This window comes from Meles meles, chromosome 5, assembly GCF_922984935.1.
Source record: "Meles meles chromosome 5, mMelMel3.1 paternal haplotype, whole genome shotgun sequence".
NCBI lineage: Eukaryota > Metazoa > Chordata > Mammalia > Carnivora > Mustelidae > Meles > Meles meles.
Window position 1 is genome coordinate 14,861,146 of NC_060070.1, and position 23,717 is coordinate 14,884,862.

Sequence of the window (23,717 nt, forward strand, 5' to 3'; positions counted from 1 at the left end):
GAGGATTACGGCCTTGGTTTTAGAGATGTACTTGTCAAGTCTCAAGAGTTTATGTTGGGTTAGATAGTCTCAGTATTGTGATTATTCACGTGTCTCTCTCATCTGTGAAACTGTGAACTCTTCTAGTTCAGCATTCTTATCTTCATTCATTTTGGGGAGTCCTGAAATTCAGAAAAATGCTTGGCTCATGGCAGACATTTAGCAAATATTTGATGCCTGTGTGAATAAAACTATGAAATGGATGGATTACTAGTTAAATCAGACCTGTGAGCCAAAAGCCATTTTTAGTGTGTGATACTGTAATATAATGTAATACTGTATAATAATCAATTGCTATATATATATATTTTTAAATTTATTTATTTTTTCAGCATAACAGTATTCATTGTTTTTGCACAACACCCAGTGCTCCATGCAAAACTATATATATTTTTTAATCCAAAATGAGTATCGCTTTGCTTGGTAATGATTTCTCTTTGCCTTTAAACAATATCCCTATCTTCCAACGGCCTACTCAAACTGGTATTAAGCAATGTAAGTTATTTTCTCTCTCCTTTTTCTTGTCCCACTTTGACTTATTTGATCACATGAGCATTTGATTACTTGGTGACATTTGATGCCGGAGTGCCTAGCCATGCCTAGAAAAAGATACAAATAAGCCAAGTGCTATTATTTGCTGGGAGTTCCCCTGAAAATAGGATGCATTTATTTACTGAACCTATTATGTTGGTTCTTCCCTCATTAAAGTTTATAATATTATTTATGTACATGTAGTGTGAGGCTATGGAAATTACCCAATTTAGGTGTTTGTACCTCTGTCTTGCTATTTCCTAATAGGAGATACTGGATGCCCTACAAAAGTCAGAGCCTAAAACAGAAGACCTTAAATCTCAGCTGAATGAACTTTGTCGATTTTCCAGAGATCTGAGTACATACAGTGGAAGAGTTTCTAGCTTGATTAAAGAATATCATTGGTGAGCATGAACCTTATTGGTCCGCAAAAGATTTTTATACCAATAAGCAACCAGAAGTGTGTTTATTTTAAGGCAGGATAAATTAATCATTAACTACGTTGCTAAATGTGACTGCATACTCTAAGAACTGTTGATTCTATCAAACTTTATTTTAATATATTTTATCATTTTTTTCCCATCCCTTAAACATTTCAAATCCTGGTGTTAGTCTTTGTTTGCAAGCATCCAAGGGCTGTCAGAATAGAGAACAGATTTTACAGCAGCGATTTCGAAGAGCCTTCAAGGATTTCCAGCAGTGGTTGGTTAATGCAAAAATCACTACCGCCAAATGTTTTGATATACCTCAAAATATTAGTGAAGTTTCAGCAAGTCTTCAGAAGATACAGGTAAGAGTGTCAACAATTAATTCTAATAACAGAACTTAAGTGCATTAAAAAGGTTCCTGGTGCAGCCAATATGGGGAACAGTGTGGAGATTCCTTAAGAAATTAAAAATAGAGCTTCCCTATGACCCTGCAATTGCACTACTGTGTATTTACCTCAAAGATACAGATGTAGTGAAAAGAAGGGCCATCTGTATCCCAGTGTTCATAGCAGCAATGGACATGGTCACCAAACTGTGGAAAGAACCAAGATGCCCTTGGATAAGGAAGATGTGGTCCATATACACTATGGAGTATGATGCCTCCATCAGAAAGGATGAATACCCAACTTTTGTAGCAACGTGGACGGGACTGGAAGAGATTATGCTGAGTGAAATAAGTCAAGCAGAGAGAGTCAATTATCATATGGTTTCACTTATTTTGGAGCATAACAAATGACATGGAGGACCTGGGGAGATGGAGAGGAGAAGGGAGTTGAGGGAAATTGGAAGGGGAGATGAACCATGAGAGACTATGGAGTCTGAAAAAGAATCTGAGGGTTTTGGAGGGGCGGGAGGGGGGAGGTTGGGGGAGCCTGGTGGTGGGTATTATGGAAGGCACGTATTACATGGAGCACTGGGTGTGGTGCATAAACAATGAATTCTGTTACACTGAAAAGAAATTTAAAAAAAAAAGAAAAGAAAAGGTTCCTCTAGATCTTTCTATAAGCATATTAAATTTGTGCTTAAGAAACTCAAATTTCAAATAAATCCCTGCTTCAAGCAGGGATTAATTTTGCATGTGAAGAGAAACTAGTCTATTTGCCCAAATGCATGCTATTTTTATATATTAATAGGGATGTAGGAACTAATAAAAGTCCTTATATTTGACAAGCACTGTTCCTGAGCACCCTAAGCAGATTTTCTCATTTAATTTTCACAATAACCATATCAGGTACATAAGACTATTATTCCCAATATCTTAGTCACTTCATATATGCAATAAAATGGTTTCTTTCTTCTCTTTGTATCAAGAAATAAGTAGACAGGGGTGCCTGGGTGGCTCAGTGGATTAAGCCACTGCCTTCGGCTCAGGTCATGATCTCAGGGTCCTGGGATCGAGCCCCGCATCAGGCTTTCTGCTCAGTGGGGAGCCTGCTTCCTCCTCTCTCTCTGCCTGCCTCTCTGCCTACTTGTGATCTCTCTCTCTGTCAAATAAATAAATAAAAATCTTTTTTTTTAAAAAAAGAAATAAGTAGACAATCAATGTATTTGAAAGCATAGAACATTTTGTTATGTCTAATCTTAGCCTTTTTCTTTGTAGGAATTTTTGTCAGAAAGTGAAAATGGACAGCACAAGCTAAATACGATGCTGTCGAAAGGAGAACTTTTGAGTACTGTGTTGCCCAAGGAGAAAGCTGAGGGCATCCAGGCCAAAGTTGCAACTGCAAAAGAGGATTGGAAGAATTTTCATTCAGATCTCCACCAGAAGGAATCTGCCTTAGAGGTACAATATAGTCAGGCACATGGATAAGTTCTCTGTGGTTTGTCCTTGCAGTCACTGTTGTCAGTTAAAACCAGACTTTATGTCCAAATATGGTTGCCAATGATTTTGGTCATTCCTCTGTGAATATCAATGGATAACTAGACAACTGGAAGAACCAGCTCAATTTTTGAAGTAGGAACTGCACTGAGGAATTCGAGAGCCTCTTGCCTGGTAGGGGCTGTCATCCTAGGCTTGTAGTATCCCACCAGAAATAATTGGTTTTTGCTGTTAAACAATATCACTTAGTCATTCATTTAAAATCCCTCATGTCTGGAAGTCGTTCTAGGCGAATGAACAGAAATATCCATGTAAGACTACAAAATGCTATGGATGATAAAATATATGGCAGCTAATGCGGGTATCAGACAGTAGGCTTTTAGGAGTTAAGTATGTGAAGAGCCAATGATTATGCAAATTTCCTTTATCCAGAGACAACGTAAGTTGAATTTATTATAATCATAAGTACTGCCACGATGGAACTGTTTGTTTTTTCTTGTGAGATCACCTGTTTTGTGTATCAGCTGTTCTCTTAGAGGAAAATTTAGAGGCATGGAGAATAATTGTTTCCCTTTCACCCAACTCTTCCTGGCAGAATAGATCCTTTATTTGATTATGATCATAATTCATTCAAGATGGAAAAGAATAATAATAGAGAATTAATATCTGGAGAGAGAAAATGTATGTTCCCTCAATTCTTCCCTAGCCCAAGACTGTTTTAATTCTTGTCTGTCGTGGTCACTGTTCTCTCATGGCAGGCACTGTCCGTTTACTAGAGAGTGATAACCATTGTGCATTGCCTAGAAATTTACTCATAATCTTAAAGAAATCTAAGTTAGTGTAATGTGGCCTGAGTGCTGAAGCATTTATTGTTGAAGGTAGTACATCTAGCATCGATTGCATGATTGTCTGGTCCAAGAGATGTCCAGTAGTAAACAGGCACGTGACTCCGTTCCCTTCCCTTCTCTTCTGCCTCCCTTACCTTCCTTCCCTTTTTTCTCCCTCCGTCCTTTCCTCCCTCCTTCCCTCCCTCCCTTCCCTCCTTCCTTCATTTCTATTAGGAATAAAATAGAAAACAATATGCGCCAGCCACTATGTTAGGAATACAAAAGGGTTAGTCTCTTCCCTTTCCTCAGGGAGTTTACTTTCTAGAGAGTATAGTATGTAAAGAGATGATTGCAATGTAATATAGATACATTCAGGTTATGGGAGTCATTCAGAGAACGATGCAAGTAACTCCACTTAGAGAAATTGAGGGAAGGTACAAGAAAGATGTCATTTTAATTGATCCTTGAAGGCTTCACATTCTTTGAATTTGCCAGGGCTGACCTGCGTTTCAGGCAGAAGGATCTAGATGTACAAGGCCAAGTGTTGTGAGTGTCAACAATGGAGGACTTTGAGAAATTTGACATCCACATGGAGTTTTGTGGGCGGAATAAAAAAATAAGATTGGAAATGAGAATTAGGGAAAAATAGGAAATGTCTTGTGTACTAAGCAATTTGATCTTGACTTTGATCAGGGTTTTTTATCTGAACCCTTGAATAGCGTTTATGTTCTCAATTTTCCCAAGGATGTAACATAATCCGTACCATTATACATGCGTAGGAATGAGGTTAATTCATTACATAGAATGGATGCTTTAGAACACTAGGGCTTAATTCTCTCTCAGAATCCTACTTGAAAAAGGCTGAGTGAGGAACCTGCTGGTCTTCAAGCTGGAGATAAACTTGCTGGAATGTCAACTCTGAACATAGTGTGGATGAGAATGGGGAAGCTGTGAGACTAGAGAAGGCTTCTCATGATGGTTGAGATGATAGAGTTGAGGGCCTGAATTAAGGAAATGATAATGGATAGAGAATTTATCCCTAAGATAAGACACAACAGGATTTGGTAGTTAATTCATTGAGGGGTATGGGGAAGAAGGAAAAGCTAAGTTTGAATCTAGTTTCTAGTTTGGAAGATGGCATGAATGGTGATGCTGTTATCCGAGACGTGAATATGGTAGAAAAGGTAGTTTTGGAGTGGATAGCAAAAATTAATTCCATATAATAGATGTTCAGTTAAATGGGCCTGAAAGATATTCAGTAGATAATGCCAGGAAAGTAGCAGCGACCATGAGTACCGGTCCAACAGAGAGGGTAGCCGTCCAGCAGCAGGGCAGTGAACATTTTGCAGAGCAGCACCAGCGTAAGCTCTGAACATGTATCAGTGCCTGTAACCCTCATAACCATTCTCGGAGGTACAAACTCCCTTATTTCTGTGTTGAGGATGAGGAAACTAAAGCAAAAGGTGATTACATAATCTGCCAAGTTCTCAGTGCTAGTAAGTGATGGAGACGGTTTCAAACCCAGGCTCTCTGGCTTAAAGTGCTGCATAAATCCAGTTCTGTAAATGTGGGTTTTTAAGAGTTAGAGGTGGTCATTGAAACCTTGCGAGAAATAATTGGAAAACGTGCAGAATGAACATTTAATAGCAAGTCTCTACAGCCCTATTGACGGGAAGCGTAGGAGAAATGTTAGGCATCGTTTGACTTAGTATTAAGCTCTTCTTCCTGCTCCCGGGGCCCCCTGCTCACACCCTTTGACTTCACTCCTTACCTAAGGAAGCCAACTATCTTGCCTCGGATCTCTAATGCTCTGCTCCTTACTCTATTTCTTTGTAGAACTAAATTCCTTAAAATGGTCTCCAGTTTGTCCTTGGGGGCCCCATGGGAATCCATTAGCAGAATGATGGAAACACCTTGAATTTATGAATTTGTTTGATTATTCAACAAATATTTATTAAGCATCTTCCATCTGCCAAGGACTAATCTAAGGTCTGGAGATAATAGCAGATAATACAACAGAAGAGAACCCCTGCCCTCACGAGGCTTAAATTTTAGTAGAATGCTTTAGGAATTATCCTGGTGTCTTATATTTGTGAAGCACTTAAAGTTTTCCAAAGCATTCCTCCAGACACCCGTGTCCCTAAGAGGTGACCATGGCAGGTGCAGCTCTCCCACATGGTAGACAGTCTGGATCAGATACCGACGGAACCGTGAGCCGTTCTCCCACAGGCTTCGGTAGCCCTTGTCACTTAGCTTTTTGGCTAACCTTTATGGATTATCTCCTTGATAATCCATAAATCCATAATCCATAATCCAAAATTTAAATTTAAGTTTAAAAGCCTTTAGTCTGTTCACATGGTAACACAAATTTCAAATTCGCTTCAGTCTAGCATTTTTGTAAATAATAGTGGATATGGACAGCTTTGCTCAAGTTAAATGGCTCTGTATAAAACCGTATCAAATACATTTTACAGCTATTAAAACCTACAAAGTATCTATGAAAGTAGTCACAGCTTCTTATGTAACAGAGAACACTATTTGGTATTTTTTGGGGGGTATCTTTATAAATTTGAATAAACAAATTAATTATTAAATCCTAATAAGCATACAAAAGCCATATGCTAGTTCTTGTCCCATCGTTAATCAGAATTGACAAAGTGTTAATATTTATTTACATTTCTACAAGGTACCAGTGGTGTGCCCCAGGCCTTCCCCTCATAGAGCTTGTAAGCTAGTGTGAAGACAGGGCATGCCCGCGTGAGATGAAACTCACGAGCCTGCCCAGTCTGTGATAAAGCTCATACTGACTGATGTAAACAACAAATGTGACAGAAGTTGAGGCGTGGGTGTGAACTCTGGTGTGGGCTGGATAACGAGGCCAAATCTCCTGGTTGAAAAACTTGTGCCTAAAAGGATGTTCAAAAATTATACAGGTTCTAGGGTGAAAGTTAGACTGTCCTACACATCGGGAACAAGGAAAGAGGGGGAAAGGGAAAGGGGCCAGACTGTGTGTGCTGGGCTTTCGTTGCCAAGTGAAGGTCTTTGCACTTGCTATTACATTTTTTTTAATCCCTAACGTAATCTAAAACCTCGTAGAATCTAAAGATCCAAATGAAGGACTTTGAAGTAAGTGCTGAGCCTGTGCAGGACTGGCTGAGCAAAACTGAGAAGCTGGTGCAGGAAAGCAGCAATCGCCTGTATGATCTTCCGGCAAAGAGGAGGGAACAGCAAAAGCTCCAGGTAATGAGACCCTCCGCCTTCTGGCCCCATCTTCACCCCCATCCTCTGTTCCCCTTGCATTCAGGTGGACCCTGGAGTCACGTTGTGCTGTCTGGAGACAGAGTGTACCCCTTCCCGATTTCTGAACAGATTTTAATGTTTTCTGGCTTTTCTTTGAGGTGCGATCTGTTTCCGTCCTCTAGTCTAAACCGCGTGTAGCCTGGAAATAACAAAGCCTTCGGGGCGCACCCGTTCGCTCGCCGTGTTTATTTCCGTGTTCTTTGGACCAAAGCTTCGTCAGCGATGTGCTTTTCCGCAGCCTCATAATAGTAACTTGCTTGTGCTTTTCAGTCTGTCCTTGAGGAAATAAACTGCTACGAGCCTCAGCTCAACAGGCTAAGAGAGAAAGCTCAGCAGCTGTGGGAAGGACAAGCTGCCAGCAAGAGCTTTATGCACAGAGTGTCGCAGCTGTCTTCTCAGTATCTAGCTCTAAGCAATTTAACGAAGGTAACACCCGCCATGTGCTGCGTGTGTGTGTGCGCGTGCGCGTGTGTGTGCATGTATGCATGTGTGTGTGGCACCGAGGCCACAGATCTGGAGTCTCGGTAGGGTTGTGCAAAGGTGTGCGCAGAGTCAGGAATAAGGCGTGTAAGTGTCCTCCCCAACCTTCCAGTCTGAGTCATGCTTTTGTGCTGCGTCACCGTAGTGTGGTTGTCTGAAAAGAAGCAGGGGTGGTTTCAAAGACTGAAGAGACTTCCAGTCTCTATTACTGGAAATAGCTTCTTCAATACTGAAATGGTGTGTTCCCCAAGGCTTTTAGCTTGAAGACTCAAAGTGTAAACATAGGGCAAAATTCAGAGTTTGGGATCTAAACAATCTCAGATTAAATGATTTTAGAAAAACATGAATTCAAAACAGTTTAAATTTATTGGATTGAATGTAATGAGTTTGGGATCATTTTTTAAATCATAGCTGTCAAGGACGTGTTGATTGAGAGTTTCATTTTGGATTCCAGAGTAGAGCTCAAAATCAGCAGTGATTCATATCACTGATGAAGTATCTTTTCTAGCAGCTTAGGAAAAAGTAAATGGGGTACCCTGGTGAGCTAACTTAGCACATTCAGCAGGCAGAAGGCAAGCTCATCTCGAACTTCTTGGGGCAGGTCTGCCTTGAGCTTTATGTGGCTTCTAACATTTGTTCCCTAGATTTCTCTTCAGCATTTCAGATCATAGAAAGTAGGGAACCTGCCGTAACACAGCTTCACCTGTTTTGCTGTGGACTTGCTTCTGGTCTGCTGATTTGGGTCCTCAAATAGTCTATGTTTATAAATAATCTATGTTTACACCCATTTTTTTTCCTGTGAATAAATTACTTCTTATTTGTCTTTAGAATTAAGGACATCTTCCTATTCCTTTGTATTTATCTAAATGTCAAATCAGTAGATATGTGAATATTATGAGCTGTAAACATAGTCACAAAATCCTCACTAGAGTCAGATATAACCTTTAACTAATAAGTAAAATCATATATATGGTCCCAATTTTTAAAATTTAGAGCTATCAAAAAATCTCTGATAATTTTAGAACTGGCTACAAGGTAGGTCATACGGATACAGGGTATCAGTTGAGCCAAATATGGTCGGGGAAAGGTAGAAACTACTCTGATTCTCTTCCAAATGAGGTATTAGGAAGAAATTGTGCTGATTCCAAAAAAAATATCACAGTTGCCATAAAAAAGAGCAGTGGCTAAAGTGGGGGGCAGTGAATTATTGTGGTAATTGTTCTGATTTTGACCCAGTTATTCCAAAGATACTCCCAACATCTCTGATCAATGCAGACGTGCATCGTATTTGTACAGCTCAGGAACCTATGCCTGATGGCTGTTATTTGAAACCGGTGGTTAGCTTTGCGACCGGAGCATCTGTAGGCAGTAGAGTGGGCATGCACAGCTGGAAAACGATCTCTGTCTTTTCCAGGAGAAAGTGTCGAGATTGGATAGAATTGTTGCGGAGCACAGTCAGTTCTCCCTCGGGATTAAAGAGCTACAAGACTGGCTGGCGGACACCGTTCACATGCTGGACTCCTACTGTCACCCAACATCCGACAAGAGTGTGCTGGACAGCAGGATGCTCAAGCTGGAGGTGTGCACTTTACAGAGAAATGTCTCTGATTTCCAGAAGTTGTTTTTCTCACAATGTCTCAAAGCTCTGTCTGTCTTGTGTGATTAAGTTACATTGTTTCCGCAACAATTCTGAGACTGTCTGGGGGTGCAACCCTCTTTGCAGGGCATCCCTGCCTCATCTGACCACAGACGTGTCCACTCATTAATGCTTTACAGAAATTAAACTCAAATTGCAACCCAGGTTGGTTACTTGTTTGATATAGTTAAGAGGTGAGTTTCAAATTATAACATAGATAACATTTATTCTTGGAAAATATTTTGATGAAACATTTTTAGAGCAAGATATTTCCCATCTTGGTCAAACTCACTCGTCTGCCTGTATCCTTTGGTCAATTCTTCTCTTATCCCAGCATATTAGTTCTATTTCACATTTGTGAAAAAACAACTATTCTGCAGTCATTCGCCTGACATTGGTATGCTGGGCGTCTTGTAGGAGATTAGCCCTCTGTCTTGATTTCAAGGATTCAAAAATGAATGAAATGTGGTGGTTGTGCTCGAGGATTTCATGGTCTGGGGCCGGAGGCTGACCCGGAGAAGACAGTAACAGCAGAGAGGGGTGTGCTCACGGTGCTGCAGATAAACGGGAGAAGAGTGGGATGTGCGGGAGGGACTTGGTCGGGATTCTGCGGGAGCTTTCTCAGAAAGCCTCACACCCAGATTGAGATTTGAGAATGGTACCAGCAGAAGCAAAAGCCAAAGAAAACAAAACAGCATGATGTGGGAGCAATTGCTAGCAGTTCCTTCTTGCCGCAGCACAAAGTGACGGCAGTGCGGGGCTGATGCTGACTCTAGAGGCTGGCAGCGTCCGGGTTAGGGAGGGGGATGAACTTTGCCTTTTAAGTGGTAATGCCAGCTTTATAACTTTGAATTCAAGCTTCTTCTATAGAAAAAGAAGAGTGCCTGGGAAGACCTTGAAATGTCTAGATTAATATTCAGTATCAATTGACCTATTTCTTTAGGCTTGTTGTGCTAGAGACCTTAATATTATAAAGCTCTTCATCCTGTGACCTTTAAAATCCGTGAATTCTTTTGTAGTTGATTTTTCCCTTATCAAAAAGCAGTAGCTGTGATGAGCGCTGGGTGTTGTATGCAACTGATGAACCACTAAACTCTACCCCTGAAACTAATAAAAAAAAGATTGTGGAGCAGACGAAAAAAGAAAACTGGTGGATTAAAATTTCAGTGGGAAGAAGGGATTATACAGAGAAAAATTGAGATCTGCAAAGCCAAGGTCACTCTGAGACTGGCAGGTGACTGGGGATTGGTTACTGATACTCACCAGCAAATGACTCTCCCACCTGCCACCCAGGCAGCCCGAGAGATTCATGGCTCAATGCAATGGCATGTCATTCTACTATCTTCAGGAGCTTGGAAACAGTTAAAGCCAGATACGCTAAACATGCAAATGACAAAGGACTTCTGTATTGGCTCTTACAGGCTCTATTATCAGTGAAACAGGAAAAAGAGATCCAGATGAAAATGATAGTGACCAGAGGGGAGTCTGTCCTGCAGAACACCTCTCCGGAAGGCATTCCGGCTCTCCAGCAGCAGCTGCAGAATGTGAAGGATCTGTGGGCTTCCCTTTCCTCTGCAGCAATTCGCTGTAAAAGGTAAGTGAAAATATACGCTGAAAAAAAATAAATAAAATGAAAAAAAAAAAAAAAGTAAGTGAAAATAAAGCCCGCTCAAGCCATTACCAAAAGATGAATATGACAGCACGGTAGAAGACTGCTCCTGGAGTTTTCTTCCCTTCTTTCTTTTCCTTCCTTTTCTCCCCTCCTCCCTTCCTCTCTCTCTCTCTCTCTCTCTCTCTCTTTTTTTTATTAGAACAAAAGAAACGTACAGGTATAATCTTACATTCACGTTGGTCTGCCATACCGTGCCTATGTTTAACTGTAACTCCGTGTTTCTTTTTGTTAGTGTTCATTGCTCAAAGTCACAAGATAAAGGTTTCATCATGTAAAGATACATTATTTAAACCAAGTAGTTTACTTGGGAGGTAACCCCAGGAAAATACCAGTAGGGGCTGGGGGAGAGAGACAAGGAAGGAAGGGCCACTGATCAAGGGAATGTTCTCGACCAGGTTAGCCAGCCGACAGCTGGAACTGAATTTGGCCGGGCCGTGCTGGGAGCCCATGAAGAACAGGGTCTCAGAGTTCCCCAGCGAGGACTGGGGAACTAGGCTGTTTGTAAACAAGCTCCCCCTGAGTGTCCGGAGGGCGGTGGAGAGCTGCTCCCCGGGAGGGCCGCCGTCCCTGGCACTTCTCACCTACGTTGTCCTCAAGCTGGGCAGGCACCAGGGAGCAGAGAATGCCCTCGGGCCAGGAGGGCGCGGGGCTGGCGGTGGGCAGTGTGCTGCGGGGGTGTGCTTGGAGCGGGAATGTGGGTGGAGCATCTGCCACCAAACAGCCCAAAGTCTGGGAGTGAAATTAGGCACATGTGCTTGATGGAGTCAAAAACCTAACATCCATGACGAGAGAAGGAGTGCATGATTTATCTGGAAGAGAAGTGGTCAGGTTAGACCAGTTCCGAAAACGTTACCTATTTTTCCATTGTGATTTTCTGATTTTTAAATCTCATGCGAGGTAGTTATGTGCTTCTTCTTGCTTGGTTCTGCCGTCTTTTATTTATTCCTTTTTGCTCTCCTCTGGATGTCCTGCTCGGCTTGATGGAGTCACGTGTTGATTCGCTTCCTCCGTAGGGTCTTGGCTCCAGAAAAGCCTCAGACAGTGGGTCTCTCCCAGTTTTGCCCTCAAGCCTCTCCCAGGGTCTCGGGTGACCTGCTATGGCTTCTCAGTTTTATGTCCAGTCCCACTCTTCCACCTGCCAGCTTGGGCTTCACCGTCCTTTGCTTCCGGGGGTCATGCTTGCCTGGGACCCAGACTCAGATTTGATAAGCCCTGGCCATTGCGCCCCTCCTAGCCGGCCCCCGTCCTCATCTGCAGGCTCGCTGCATGGTAGAGATTGGACAGACCGGACTTTTATTGCTTCTTAATGTGGATTATTGCCCTTTTGCATACCTTTCAGTCAACTTGAAGGAGCTCTTTCTAAGTGGACAAGTTATCAGGATGACGTTCGGCAGTTTTCCAGCTGGATGGACAGTGTGGAAGCCGGCCTCAACGAATCCGAGAGGCAGTATGCAGAGCTGCGCGAGAAAACCACTGCTCTGGGGAAAGCCAAGGTGGGAACTGGATTTCAGATGCGTTTTGTCCTCTGGCAGGCTTCTTCAGAATGCCTGGGTTACGTAAAAATGGGACTACCTGGATGCTAGGGCTGTACACATCAGTAAACTGTATTTGGGGCTTTTACTGTAATTTCTAATGGCTTCTTAAGCCAGACTTTCATTAGTGACTATTTTATTAGCGAGCAAAAATCTTCTCTTTCAGGAATACTTCATAGATGTTCAGTGATGTATTTAAAATTTAGCAACTTATAATAACTTTCAATATCTTTACGCTGCTCAACATTAGGAAGTAAAAATGCTTTGTTTTTATGACATCTTTAGTACTTTTGTACATTTTCTTAATGCTTATGTTAGTATAGTGCTACACATATTTTTTAAATAGATGAAAGGTAGGTAGATAGAAAGATGATAGCCAGATAGATAGATTGATACTGGGGATATGTTATTGAGTCCTTTTGTTCTTAGTGGTGATCAAACAGAAAATTCTGGAGACCTTTGATTTATGTCCTCACTCCTGTGCATATTTTTTGGAGGACCTGTTCTACCTCAGCCTCATCACCCCTAAGCAGTGCGTACTACTTCTACCCCCAATTCCTTCAAATTCTGATATTCACATTCTGAGTTCCTCTGTGTCACCCCGTGCTGAATATCCTAAATTAGAAACTTCATTATCCCCAGCTCCTCCTCTCTCTTCCCCACTTCGAATGAGGCATTAGGTCCAGCTGATTATTTCATCTGAGAAATGTGTCCTGACGATAATCCATCCTTCGTTCCCTGATTTGCAGCAGACTCCGACCTGCTCATTTGTTCTTGTCTCCATCTCCTGTTATCTTCATATAAACGTGAATGCCTCACTTTCCTGCCTCAGGGATTGTCTATGGCATCCGACCAGACTTCCCCATCCAGTTTGTAAGAATTTTAACCATCTCCTTCGTCACCCTCATTTCCTTCACTCTCCCGCCCTCCTTCCACCCATGCCTTCAGCCTTACTGTGTTTCCTGAAAATGCCACTTGCGACGGAACAAAGAGTCCGTGCCTCTGCGGTAATGATCTAGCTCTGCTCCTGCAGCCGGCAACCTTGTACTCACCTTTCTGAACGGACAGCAGTCTTTGCTACGATACCACCACGCTAAGCTTACTTAGTTCTTCCGTTCTCTGTTCTTCATACCTCTTTATCGATTATATTGAATATATGCTTACATCTCTCTCTCCCTTAGCAGATAAAGGTGCTTAATTTTTTTTTTTTTTTTGGACCCTACCATTTGGCTCTCTGACACAGAGAAAATGCTGAATAAAAGTTACTTGAAACTGAACTGCCTTATGGGACCTATGCCAAGTCTCTTAACGTTTTAGGGTTTCATTTATGCATCTGAAAATTAATTTCATCCTAATTATCTACCTTGTAATTATATTGTGATAATGATTTATTGCCTAATTAATTAAATTATTCATCTATTCAATAAATAAATACTGGTTGAGGGCTTGCTCCGTGCAGGCATCATGCTCAATTCTAGGTAAATAAAACAGAGTATTGTGTTCTGGTGGGGAATTAAACATTCTTCCGAGTGCGTGGACAGATCAATAACTGTAACTGGGGATAGGTGCTCTGAAGAAAGAAAGCTGTGAAAGGGGAATGTGCACTGAGCTAATGCAGATTGCTTGGGGTCAAGGGAGGGACAGGAAAGTCCTCTCTGAAACAGCAGATGTAGACCACGCCCAAAGGAATGTCACGCAGAGAAATTAGTCTGGGGAGGAGGTGGGAGAAGAGCAGTCTAGGAGCAGTAATCAGCATGTCCTCGGGCCCTGAGGAGGGAGAGAGTCTGGCCCAAGCAGGGAACTAAAAGAAGGGCCGCATGTTGCTGGAACGGAATAAACAGGTGTGCTGGCTGAGCAGCAGGACCCTGGCCAGGCGTCACCATGTGGGCTAGCCGGAGGAGCTCCCCTCGGTCCTGACAGCACCGGGAGGACAGTTGGGGCTTTGAGCTGAGGAGTGACAGGATTCTGTTAACAGTTTTAAAATGTTTGATCACTCAGGCTGCTCTGTGCAGTGGGGGTAAGGAACAGAGGGAGAATGGGTAGCAGGGCATCTGCCCAGCAGGGTATGGCAGAAGTCCAGTAAGAGACAGTAGCAGCGTGGGCTGGAGAGTGTACAGGACGCACGAGGACAAGTATCAGGACACAGTGAGGAGGTAGAACTAACACGGTGTCATTGTGGCTGCCATGACAGAGAGCAGGGAGAAAGGGCACTTCCAGTGTTCTAAGATGGCCGTCGGGGTGGCATGTCGTGGCATTTACTGCTTGACTGAAAAGACTGGAGGAGAAGGGGGTTGGGGGTTTGGCGGGCCTGGGGAGGAATGGGAGTGGAAAGGACACCAGGAGCCCATTTTTGGACCAATTAAGTCTGAGATATCAAAGTTATTTGGAATCAGTATCTCAGACAAAGTTCTGAGCCAGATATCAAATACACACGTGCACACACACACACACACACACACTCACACTTTATATATCTGTATAGACGGATGGGTCTGTTGATCTACTTGTCTATAGGTAGATAACCCAAGATCACTTGTCAACTAAACAGCTAAAATCTCTTCATTTCAGCAGTATTACTGATACGATGGTGTTTCTTTTGAATGTTCTGTAGTTACTAAGTGAAGAAGTGCTGAGTTACAGCAGCTTGCTGGAGACCATTGAGCTCAAAGGGGCTGGCATGACAGAACACTATGTCACCCAGTTAGAATTCCAGGAGCTGCAGGAGCGATACAGAGCAATCAAAGAGAGAGCCAAGGTATGGCTAAATGTGTTCCCTGCAGACTCACTGAAATAGGAGGGGTTAGACCCATGCTTATTTAAAGACTAATTTATTTTCAGGAATGATGATTTGTGAAAGCAGAGAAGAACAAATGACTTTTAGTGCTTTCAACAGCAGCAAACCCAAACAAAAACCTTCACATACTGTTAGTACATGAGAGTTACTAAAGGAAAATAATTCTCAAAAAATTCCCAGAAATTACCCAATTTAATAAAAAAAAAATTGGACAGCTTCCTAATGAAGACTCATAAATGTTTTAAAATGTCTGGTGATGAGAGTTTTCTAAAGCAATAAATAATCACAGATAACATTTATAATTCTTATTTAGGCCTCACAAAGAAACTAAAAATAACTTTCAAGCACATCCCATTTTATTAGACAAGTACATGAAAAATTAAATCCACAGTGAGTCCCAATCCTCACTTACAGCACGTTATGAGAATTTCAGTTTCCTTCATTAGTAAAACTGTGTTATTATAACACATAAAGTCATTTCATTTTTTGGCATATCCGGGTTACATTTCATAAGGAATTCAAAGATCAGATAATGATTTCGAAAAAACAATCTTCAAGGCCCCCTTTCATCTTGCTAATATGTTTTTATATTTTTTTATGTAAGTCTTGACACTTTATTCTTCTAGGAAATCATACTTCAGTGATTTGATAATCATGTTTTCTTAAAATCCCCAAATTACATTCTTATAGTACCTCACTACTGTATCCTATCCTAATCATCTTAAATGCTGGTAATAGGAAGCAGTAACCAAGTCTGAAAAGTTAGTTCGCCTGCACCAAGAGTACCAGAGAGACCTAAAAGCATTTGAAGTTTGGCTGGGGCAGGAGCAAGAAAAGCTGGACCGACATTCCGTCCTTGAAGGCGATGCTCACACTCACGAGACAACGTTGCGGGATCTTCAGGTAAAGTCTACTTCGTCTTAAAGAAATTTTCATTGTGAACATGCAATTATTATATTAAGCAATGGGAAGTTAATATGACCTTGAATTGTGTAAAGAGCTGAGAGGTGTCAGGGGAGATCCTGACTCACAGCATTCTGGGATCTCCGTCGTATACTAGTTGAGATCTTTGGCGGGCAATTTACAAAGAGCAGGACTGGGACTTGAGGAATTTGTTCAGCTATTAAGGCAGCCTCTGACAGCAATGGCTGATGATCTAATTTATGGTCTTGACTGGCCCGCCTGCCTGTGACTCCCGAAACGATGAATTGGCAGTGGAACTTAGCAGCAGGAGTCCATGGAACACGACATTCCTCAAAGCAAAACCGATGACACCATCTAGTTTCAGCCAAAAGCTCCCACACTGCTGAAGAAGGAACTAGAAGAGCTAGAGAAAGTGCCGGCATGTGGGGCAAGATGGCAGACTGAGTGGGTAAAGTGGTCCTCACCCTCTCAAGTATTTACCCATTCTGCATTTCCTGAAGACCTAATGTTGTGCAGAGACTGCACATACAGATGATTAAAATATATTCCTGCCTTCGAGGAACCTGACATTAGTGAGAAATGCAGTCCTGGAGGCAGATCATTATGAATAATGTGCTAAGGAATAGACTGGTTCAAGGGATCCTCGGGGAACATCTAAGAGAGCCCCCCCATCTTACCTAGAGAGATAGGGAGGGGTTAGGAGGTGTCCTTAAAAGAGACCACCAGGCACACACAGTAGAGAACAGAGAAAGGCCAATGAGACAACGATGGCACCAGCTGTGCATTGGAATTTACTGACAAGAGTCTCAGTCCTGATGAGAATTGGTTCAGGATTGAGCAGGATGTACCTATAGCTTGCACAAAGCAGAAACAAGGACTGGAATGGTTACAACCAGCATATAGGATTTCTGGCTATTTCAGAAATGTGGCTTTTGGGGAATGTATCGGCAGGAGCACAAGTTTGGGATTAGGAAGTTTGGACTCTAATCTTTGGTGGGAGCAGGCACTGGGTGACTTTGGGCAAGAGAGAACCTCTCCCACACAGTGTCCTCCACAGAGTGGTCATGAGGAAGGATTAAATGAGATGGGAGAAAAATCTAATTTAAATGATCCTCCATTCATGAAATATATATGAAGTGGAAGTTAAAAGGGTCCTAATTTCTTTAGTTTATGTAAGGATCTAATCCACTCTGCTTCAAAATAATAGGTACCCCAGTCGGCCATGTGTGGTTGTTGTAATTTATTTTACGAGATTTAGCTTTGTTTTTGCTAAATAACCCCTCTCAGCTCTTCACTTCAAAATCTTGGCAGCAGATACCAAGCTCTCTCGCCTTCTGTGTGGGAGCCGAGCCGATAAGTTACTCCTCACCAGCAGATGTTTCTCTTGTTCTGGTCAGAAGAAAGTGTTTCCCTTCAGTCGGTAGTAGTGTGGCCCAAACTGATACCCACCTCTCATTTTGCCATGCTTTAATTCTTACATTGTCCTATTTTGAGACACCACAGATCTTAAAAAGGAGGGAAGGTGCTAGTGGTGGGAAAAGGTGGTGGGGAATCGTGATGTTCTACCTGCCCAGCAGAACTTCTTCAGCCTCCTGAGGTCCTACAGCTCGCCTAGTGGGGATCGGCCAGCTTGGTGGAGCAGGTCCACAGGTTATTTTGTGTAAACTGAAGGCCTAGTCTGGCTCATAGAACATATACTTTATAAAAATATTGAGCCATATTTTTTTCTTCAGACTAAATACTTGAAGCATGGGACATACAAGAATTTACCTAATACAGTGTTGATTTGTGTAATAGAGAAAACTTATAAAATATAGAAAGAATGATATATTGGGAAGATTAATAAATTAGGGTGAGGGCCAGTAAGCCACAGCCAATGGCCACATGGTTACATTTTCAATAAAGTTTTATTGAGTCACAGCCATACCCATTCACTTATATATCATCTCTGGGTACTTTTGTGCTAAAATGGCAGAGTTTTAAATAGTTGCAGCAGAGAGTGTGTGGCCCTCAAAGCCTAAAACGTTTCCTATTGTGTTTTGTATTTTAAAAAGTTTGCCAATCCTGAATGAAGAGAAAATAGTGTATCAACTTAACTTTAAAGTAACTAAGAATATTGGAACAAAATTTCTGTTTGTGGACATTTTGGTTCATATTTTACCCCTTATCTTGTTCTTTTCCATTTATAAAACATTCACATTACAACATTCTCGGAGTGGCATCAGAGCTGAGGGAAAAATGTCCATTAGTTTGAGCCATAAGAGATTGCTATTTTTGCAGATTAAAGAAACTGTCAGATATCAGCAATTTCAAATGGCACGAACTGATATTGAAGATTTTTAAAACGATACCATATGCTAATACTTTTAACATTTTTGGTGAGACTTGACTTGGTTCCTTTCAACTTTAGATGATCAGATGGAGTAACCCTATGGATTCTTTAAATAGTAGAAAAACAAGTATATAACATAGTTTTGCCAACATCCTTCAGGGTATAACAGTTTTCCTTTCCATAAAAACTAGTTTATGTTCTTCAAGACTTGATTCCTACCACATCAGTGGGGTAAATCTTTGGGGCTTATGCTTTGGTGGAAGAAAAGGTATTTGCACATAGGAGCCCCTAGTGGGCAGGTGTGATGATCAGCCTCCCAGGTTTGTATGCCAAGTACTCTCCAGGACCAACTTTTCTTGACCATCGCATTCACTGGAACAGCTTTGATAAAGGATCCCTCTTAGCAAAAACAAGAGCCCGTGGTTCCTTTTTCAGGCAGAAGCATAGCACTGATGCCATTCAGTGTCCAAACAAGAAGCCCGGGACTGTCTGAGTAGTTCATGAGCCATAACAAGCCTAGGTTATTGTTTTAAATAAAACCCCTTTAATCACAGGTGTTTTTGTCTGTAAGCTGAAAAGTCAGATTTCAGAAACCGTCTCTAATATGGGGGGTGTGTGTGTGTGTACCTTTGTGTATGTGTGCATGATGGTTATTTTACTGGAAATATTTCTGAGTCTTTCCTCTTACTTGGGAAACAATGTTCAGTGTTAGATACCTGTTTTTTTTGTATAAGACAGAATAAAATAATTCTTGTCTAAAGTGGAGCTCAGGCTGGCACAGGTGACTTGGGTGAGACATGATAACTCATGCAGGTGTGAACTACGAATGAGGTATGACAGCCATACCTTTCCCCTTTCCCCTGCAGGAGCTACAGGTACGCTGTGCAGAGGGGCAGGCCCTGTTGAACTCGGTGCTGCACGCCAGAGAGGAGGTGATACCGTCCGGCATCCCCCAGACCGAGGACCGGGCTTTAGAGTCTCTCCGGCAGGACTGGCAGGCCTATCAGCAGAGACTGTCTGAGACCCGGACTCAGTTCAATAATGTGGTCAACAAATTGAGGCTCATGGAACAAAAGTATCAGCAAGTAGATGAGTGGCTCAAAGCGCTGGAGAGCAAGGTGAACATCAGGACAGGACGTCAATCTAGCCGGGCAGCCAAGGAGATGCAGTTACATCAGATGAAGGTACAACTCCTGCAAATGCTTGGTCTTTGTCAAAACAACAGTGCCCTTGCAGTTTGTTTCATTAAAATATTTAGTAACTTTTTGTCTAAGATTTACATTTTGCAAAATCTCTTTCTGCTTATAACAAAGAATTACTATATATAGAATGTTCTTCGACAGCAATTACTGAATGGAATCTTAAATTAGTCTTTAATAAGATGTAATTTAATGAAGTATTTTGTATTTTCTTCCCATACCCTATTACCTTGTTTTGTAAAGACGCATGAATGCTAGTACTGAAATCATTTAAGTTTATGGTTCTGATATGAAATGGCTCTAATGTAGTACATTGAAATAATACTTGATAATTAGTTTTTTACTAACTTTTATGCAAATTCAGTAGGCATGATAAAATAATGCTTAGGCCTTTGGAATTTTTTTTTTAAGATTTTATTTATTTGAGAGAGAAAGTATATACATGAGCAGGGGGAGGGGCAAAGGGAAAGGGAAAGCAGACTCCACACTACACAGGGAGCCTGATGCAGGGCTCAGTCTGATGCAGGGCTCAGTCCCAGAACTCTGGGATCATGACCCGAGGTGAAGGAAGACACTTAATGAACCGAGCCACCCAGGTGCCCCAGGCTTTTGGGATTTCTTATCGATATTCATCTACTTTAAGATTTATCTAACAGAAGATGTAACAATATATGCCATGTTTTTTCAAGTTTTAGACCAGTGTAATATATACAGAAAAGTATTCAAACTCATAAAGAATAGTTTTTATCATGTTATTATAATACAGTTTTTCATGAAGGTTATATAAGACACATTTTCAAAATTATATCTCAAATATATTCTAAACATACATTAATATCATTTCCTATTAGGATGATTTTATATTTTTATTATTTTTTTTTAAGATTTTATTCATTTATTTGACAGACAGAGATCACAAGTAGGCAGAGAGGCAGGCAGAGAGAGAGGAAGGGAAGCAGGCTCCCCGCGGAGCAGAGATCTTGATGTGGGGCTCGATCCCAGGACCCTGGGATCATGACCTGAGCCGAAGGCAGAGGCTTTAACCCACTGAGCCACCCAGGTGTCCCTGATTTTATATATTTTTATACTTTTTTCTTGTACTAAGTTCAGTATATACAGAAAAGTGCCCTAATAAGAAGTGTACAGTTTTTATCATAGCACTATAATTTTTCATGAAGGTTATATATGGTATGTTTTCCAGAATTTTATCTCTGAATAAATAAATTCTGAACCTACACTAAAATCATTTCCTATTAAGAAAAAAAATAAATATATATATATACATATATATATATATATGTATATATATATATTCCCAACACAGTTATGCCTAAGATTGATCCTGTTCTGTCACATTTCTGTCATTTCAGAAGTGGCATGAAGAAGTCACCGCATACAAAGACGAAGTAGAGGAAGTGGGAGCCAGAGCTCAGGAGATGCTGGACGAGAGCCGTGGGAGCAGCCGAATGGGCTGCCAGGCCACCCAACTGACTTCCAGATACCAGGCCCTTCTTCTCCAAGTGCTGGTGAGTGGGCCACAGGCCAGCAAATTTCACCAGCAAATGTTCTCCCTCGCAATAACTTCTGGTGAAGAAGACACACATTTATCAAGAACGGTACTGCTATAGGTCTGTAATTTACTGTCCTATTCTCTTTTTCCTTTTGAAGGAACAAGTAAAATTCTTGGAGGAAGAGATTCAGAGTTTGGAGGAATCAGAATTATCCCTAAGTTCCTATTCTGATTGGTACAGCTCTACTCATAAAAACTTCAAGAACGTGGCCACCAAAATTGACAGGGTAGATAAAGCGATGATGGGGAAAAAAATGAAGATGTTGGAGGTAGGTGTGCAAACATGGGGCTTGTCTCTCAGCCTTTTTTCCACACTGCTGTTCCATTCCTTCGTGCAGGCGTTGTGGGCATGAATGTTTATCCCTGCCTCCGGATGAGTGATGGTCCGTGGCTCGTGCTTCACTCCAAATATTAAGTTATAATCTCTGTGAGGCTAAAAGCTGGCTTTCAGTTACTTATGACTTAGACTTGGTTGCTTATGTCTGAATTCCAGTCTGACACTTAAATATTAGGAGAAAAAAAATTATCTCTGATTCCTGGCACGACGTATTAACAAAAGAGTTTTTACTCAGATCTTTAGGAATACTAAATGAGAATTTAGTCATGAGATGAGATGAGAATGAGAATGACATGAGAAGAACATCATGTTCTCTGATTTGGAAATGACATATTGATGAAGACTTGTTCAAACCTATCTTAAACAAAGAAAAGAAGATTCTGATTCCTGGCAGATCACCTCTTCATAAAACTCCAAAAACATGTCTTTTTTTTAAGATTTTATTTATTTATTTGACAGAGCAAGATTACAAGTAGGCAGAGAGGCAGGCAGAGAGAGAGAGGAGGAAGCAAGCTCCCTGCCAAGCAGAGAGCCCAATGCGGGACTCGATCCCAGAACCCTGAGATCATGACCTGAGCCGAAGGCAGAGGCTTAACCCACTGAGCCACCCAGGCACCCTCCAAAAACATGTCTTAAGGGGAAACTCGAGAATGGGGACTTGAAAGCCTTTTCTTTAAAAGGAGAGAAATACTAACTCCATATTTGCTTCCTGTTCACTCTCTTCCTCAGGGTTTGCTGAAAGACATGGAGAAAGGCCATGGTTTGCTGAAATCAGCCCGAGAGAAAGGAGAGAGGGCTCTAAAATACTTGGAGGACAGCGAGGCAGAGACATTAAGGAAAGAGATCCAGGAGCACATGGAGCAGTTGAAGGAACTGACCAGTACTGTCCGGAAAGAGCACCTGACTCTGGAGAAAGGCCTTCTCTTAGCAAAGGAGTTCTCAGATAAATACAAAGCACTAACTCAGTGGATATCAGAATATCAAGAAATCCTACACACTCCCGAAGAACCCAAAATGGAATTATATGAGAAAAAAGCTCAGTTATCGAAATATAAGGTAGTGTGTTGTTACTCGCTGAGACATGGGTGGGAAGTTCTCGCACACAGGCAGCAAACGGGAGGAACGTGGCTCCTGGTGGGTGTCACCCGGAGTGGGTGTTCGAAAATATCCTTAACTTATCCATCCTACTGGTGGTGCGTGATGTAGATTTGTCTAGGTATGCTACGTCAGGCTTATTTTTCCATTCGGGAATCACATTTGCCTGATATTCAAAGATTGTATCGATAAAGGGAGATCTGTTCTACACTCTGACTTGGGCACAGGGCTGCTGCAGATTGGTCTTCCTGGCGTCAGGATCTCACACCTAGCCATTCTCTGCCTTTCCTGTAGAGTCTTCCCTTCATCTTTTGGTACCAATTCCTATAAGCTGATCTATGGTGAATTGAAAATGAGATACTATATTTGTAAGAAAATAAATTCTAATTAACCAGCTGTAGATAAACATCTTAGAAGTTAATTTTGGGGGCACTTGGGTGGCTCAGTGGGTTACGGCCTCTGCCTTCAGCTCAGGTCATGATCTCAGGGTCCTGGGATCGAGTTCCATGTTGGGCTCTCTGCTCAGCAGGGAGCCTGCTTCCCCCTCTCTCTCTGCCTGCCTCTCTGCCTCCTTGTGATCTCTGTCTGTCAAATAGATAAATAAAATCTTTTAAAAAATTAATTTTTGAAAGAACAAATGGTGACCTGGTTGTAGCTATGTATATGTGTAGAGAGAGAGATTTCACCTGCTCAAATCTTTGAAAGAATTTGTGGAGGCTTATATGTGGAATAATTTGTATTCCAAATTTGACCCAAATTATTAGCAATATTTTTTTAAGATTTTATTTATTTATTTGACAGAGAGAGATCACAAATAGGCAGAGAGGCAGGCAGAGAGAGAGAGAAGGGAAGCAGGCTCCCTCCTGAGCAGGGAGCCCAATGTAGGTCTCGATCCTAGGACCCTGGGATCATGACCTGAGCCGAAGGCAGAGGCTTCAATCCACTGAGCCACCCAGGTGCCCCTAGCAATATTTTTAAAGAATTAAAGTGTGATGGCTTACCTTGAAGCTTTTCATGTTGGAAGCTTTCCCCTCTTCTAGCCAATATGTCTATTCCTATCCCTCATTGTTTTCGGGGATTTTTTTGGTTTTTTTTTTTTTTTTTCGCCAAGGGTAGCAGTATGTCTTTGAAGGTGCCACGTA

At 41.7% G+C, this 23,717-nt stretch overlaps 1 protein-coding gene across 12 annotated transcripts in view; it reads left to right on the top strand.

Moving 5' to 3' along the window:
- SYNE1 (spectrin repeat containing nuclear envelope protein 1) overlaps positions 1-23,717 on the top strand; it is a 469,526-nt gene that overhangs the window by 238,660 nt on the left and 207,149 nt on the right. For all 12 annotated transcript variants that reach the window (XM_046005238.1, XM_046005239.1, XM_046005240.1 and 9 more), the window contains 14 exons: positions 838-974; positions 1,183-1,360; positions 2,659-2,841; positions 6,801-6,944; positions 7,275-7,430; positions 8,899-9,063; positions 10,542-10,714; positions 12,132-12,285; positions 14,936-15,079; positions 15,857-16,021; positions 19,241-19,558; positions 20,944-21,099; positions 21,242-21,412; positions 22,210-22,536. In XM_046005238.1, the coding sequence (XP_045861194.1) occupies positions 838-974; positions 1,183-1,360; positions 2,659-2,841; positions 6,801-6,944; positions 7,275-7,430; positions 8,899-9,063; positions 10,542-10,714; positions 12,132-12,285; positions 14,936-15,079; positions 15,857-16,021; positions 19,241-19,558; positions 20,944-21,099; positions 21,242-21,412; positions 22,210-22,536 (2,571 nt within the window). The remainder of the gene's footprint in view (positions 1-837; positions 975-1,182; positions 1,361-2,658; positions 2,842-6,800; positions 6,945-7,274; positions 7,431-8,898; positions 9,064-10,541; positions 10,715-12,131; positions 12,286-14,935; positions 15,080-15,856; positions 16,022-19,240; positions 19,559-20,943; positions 21,100-21,241; positions 21,413-22,209; positions 22,537-23,717) is intronic.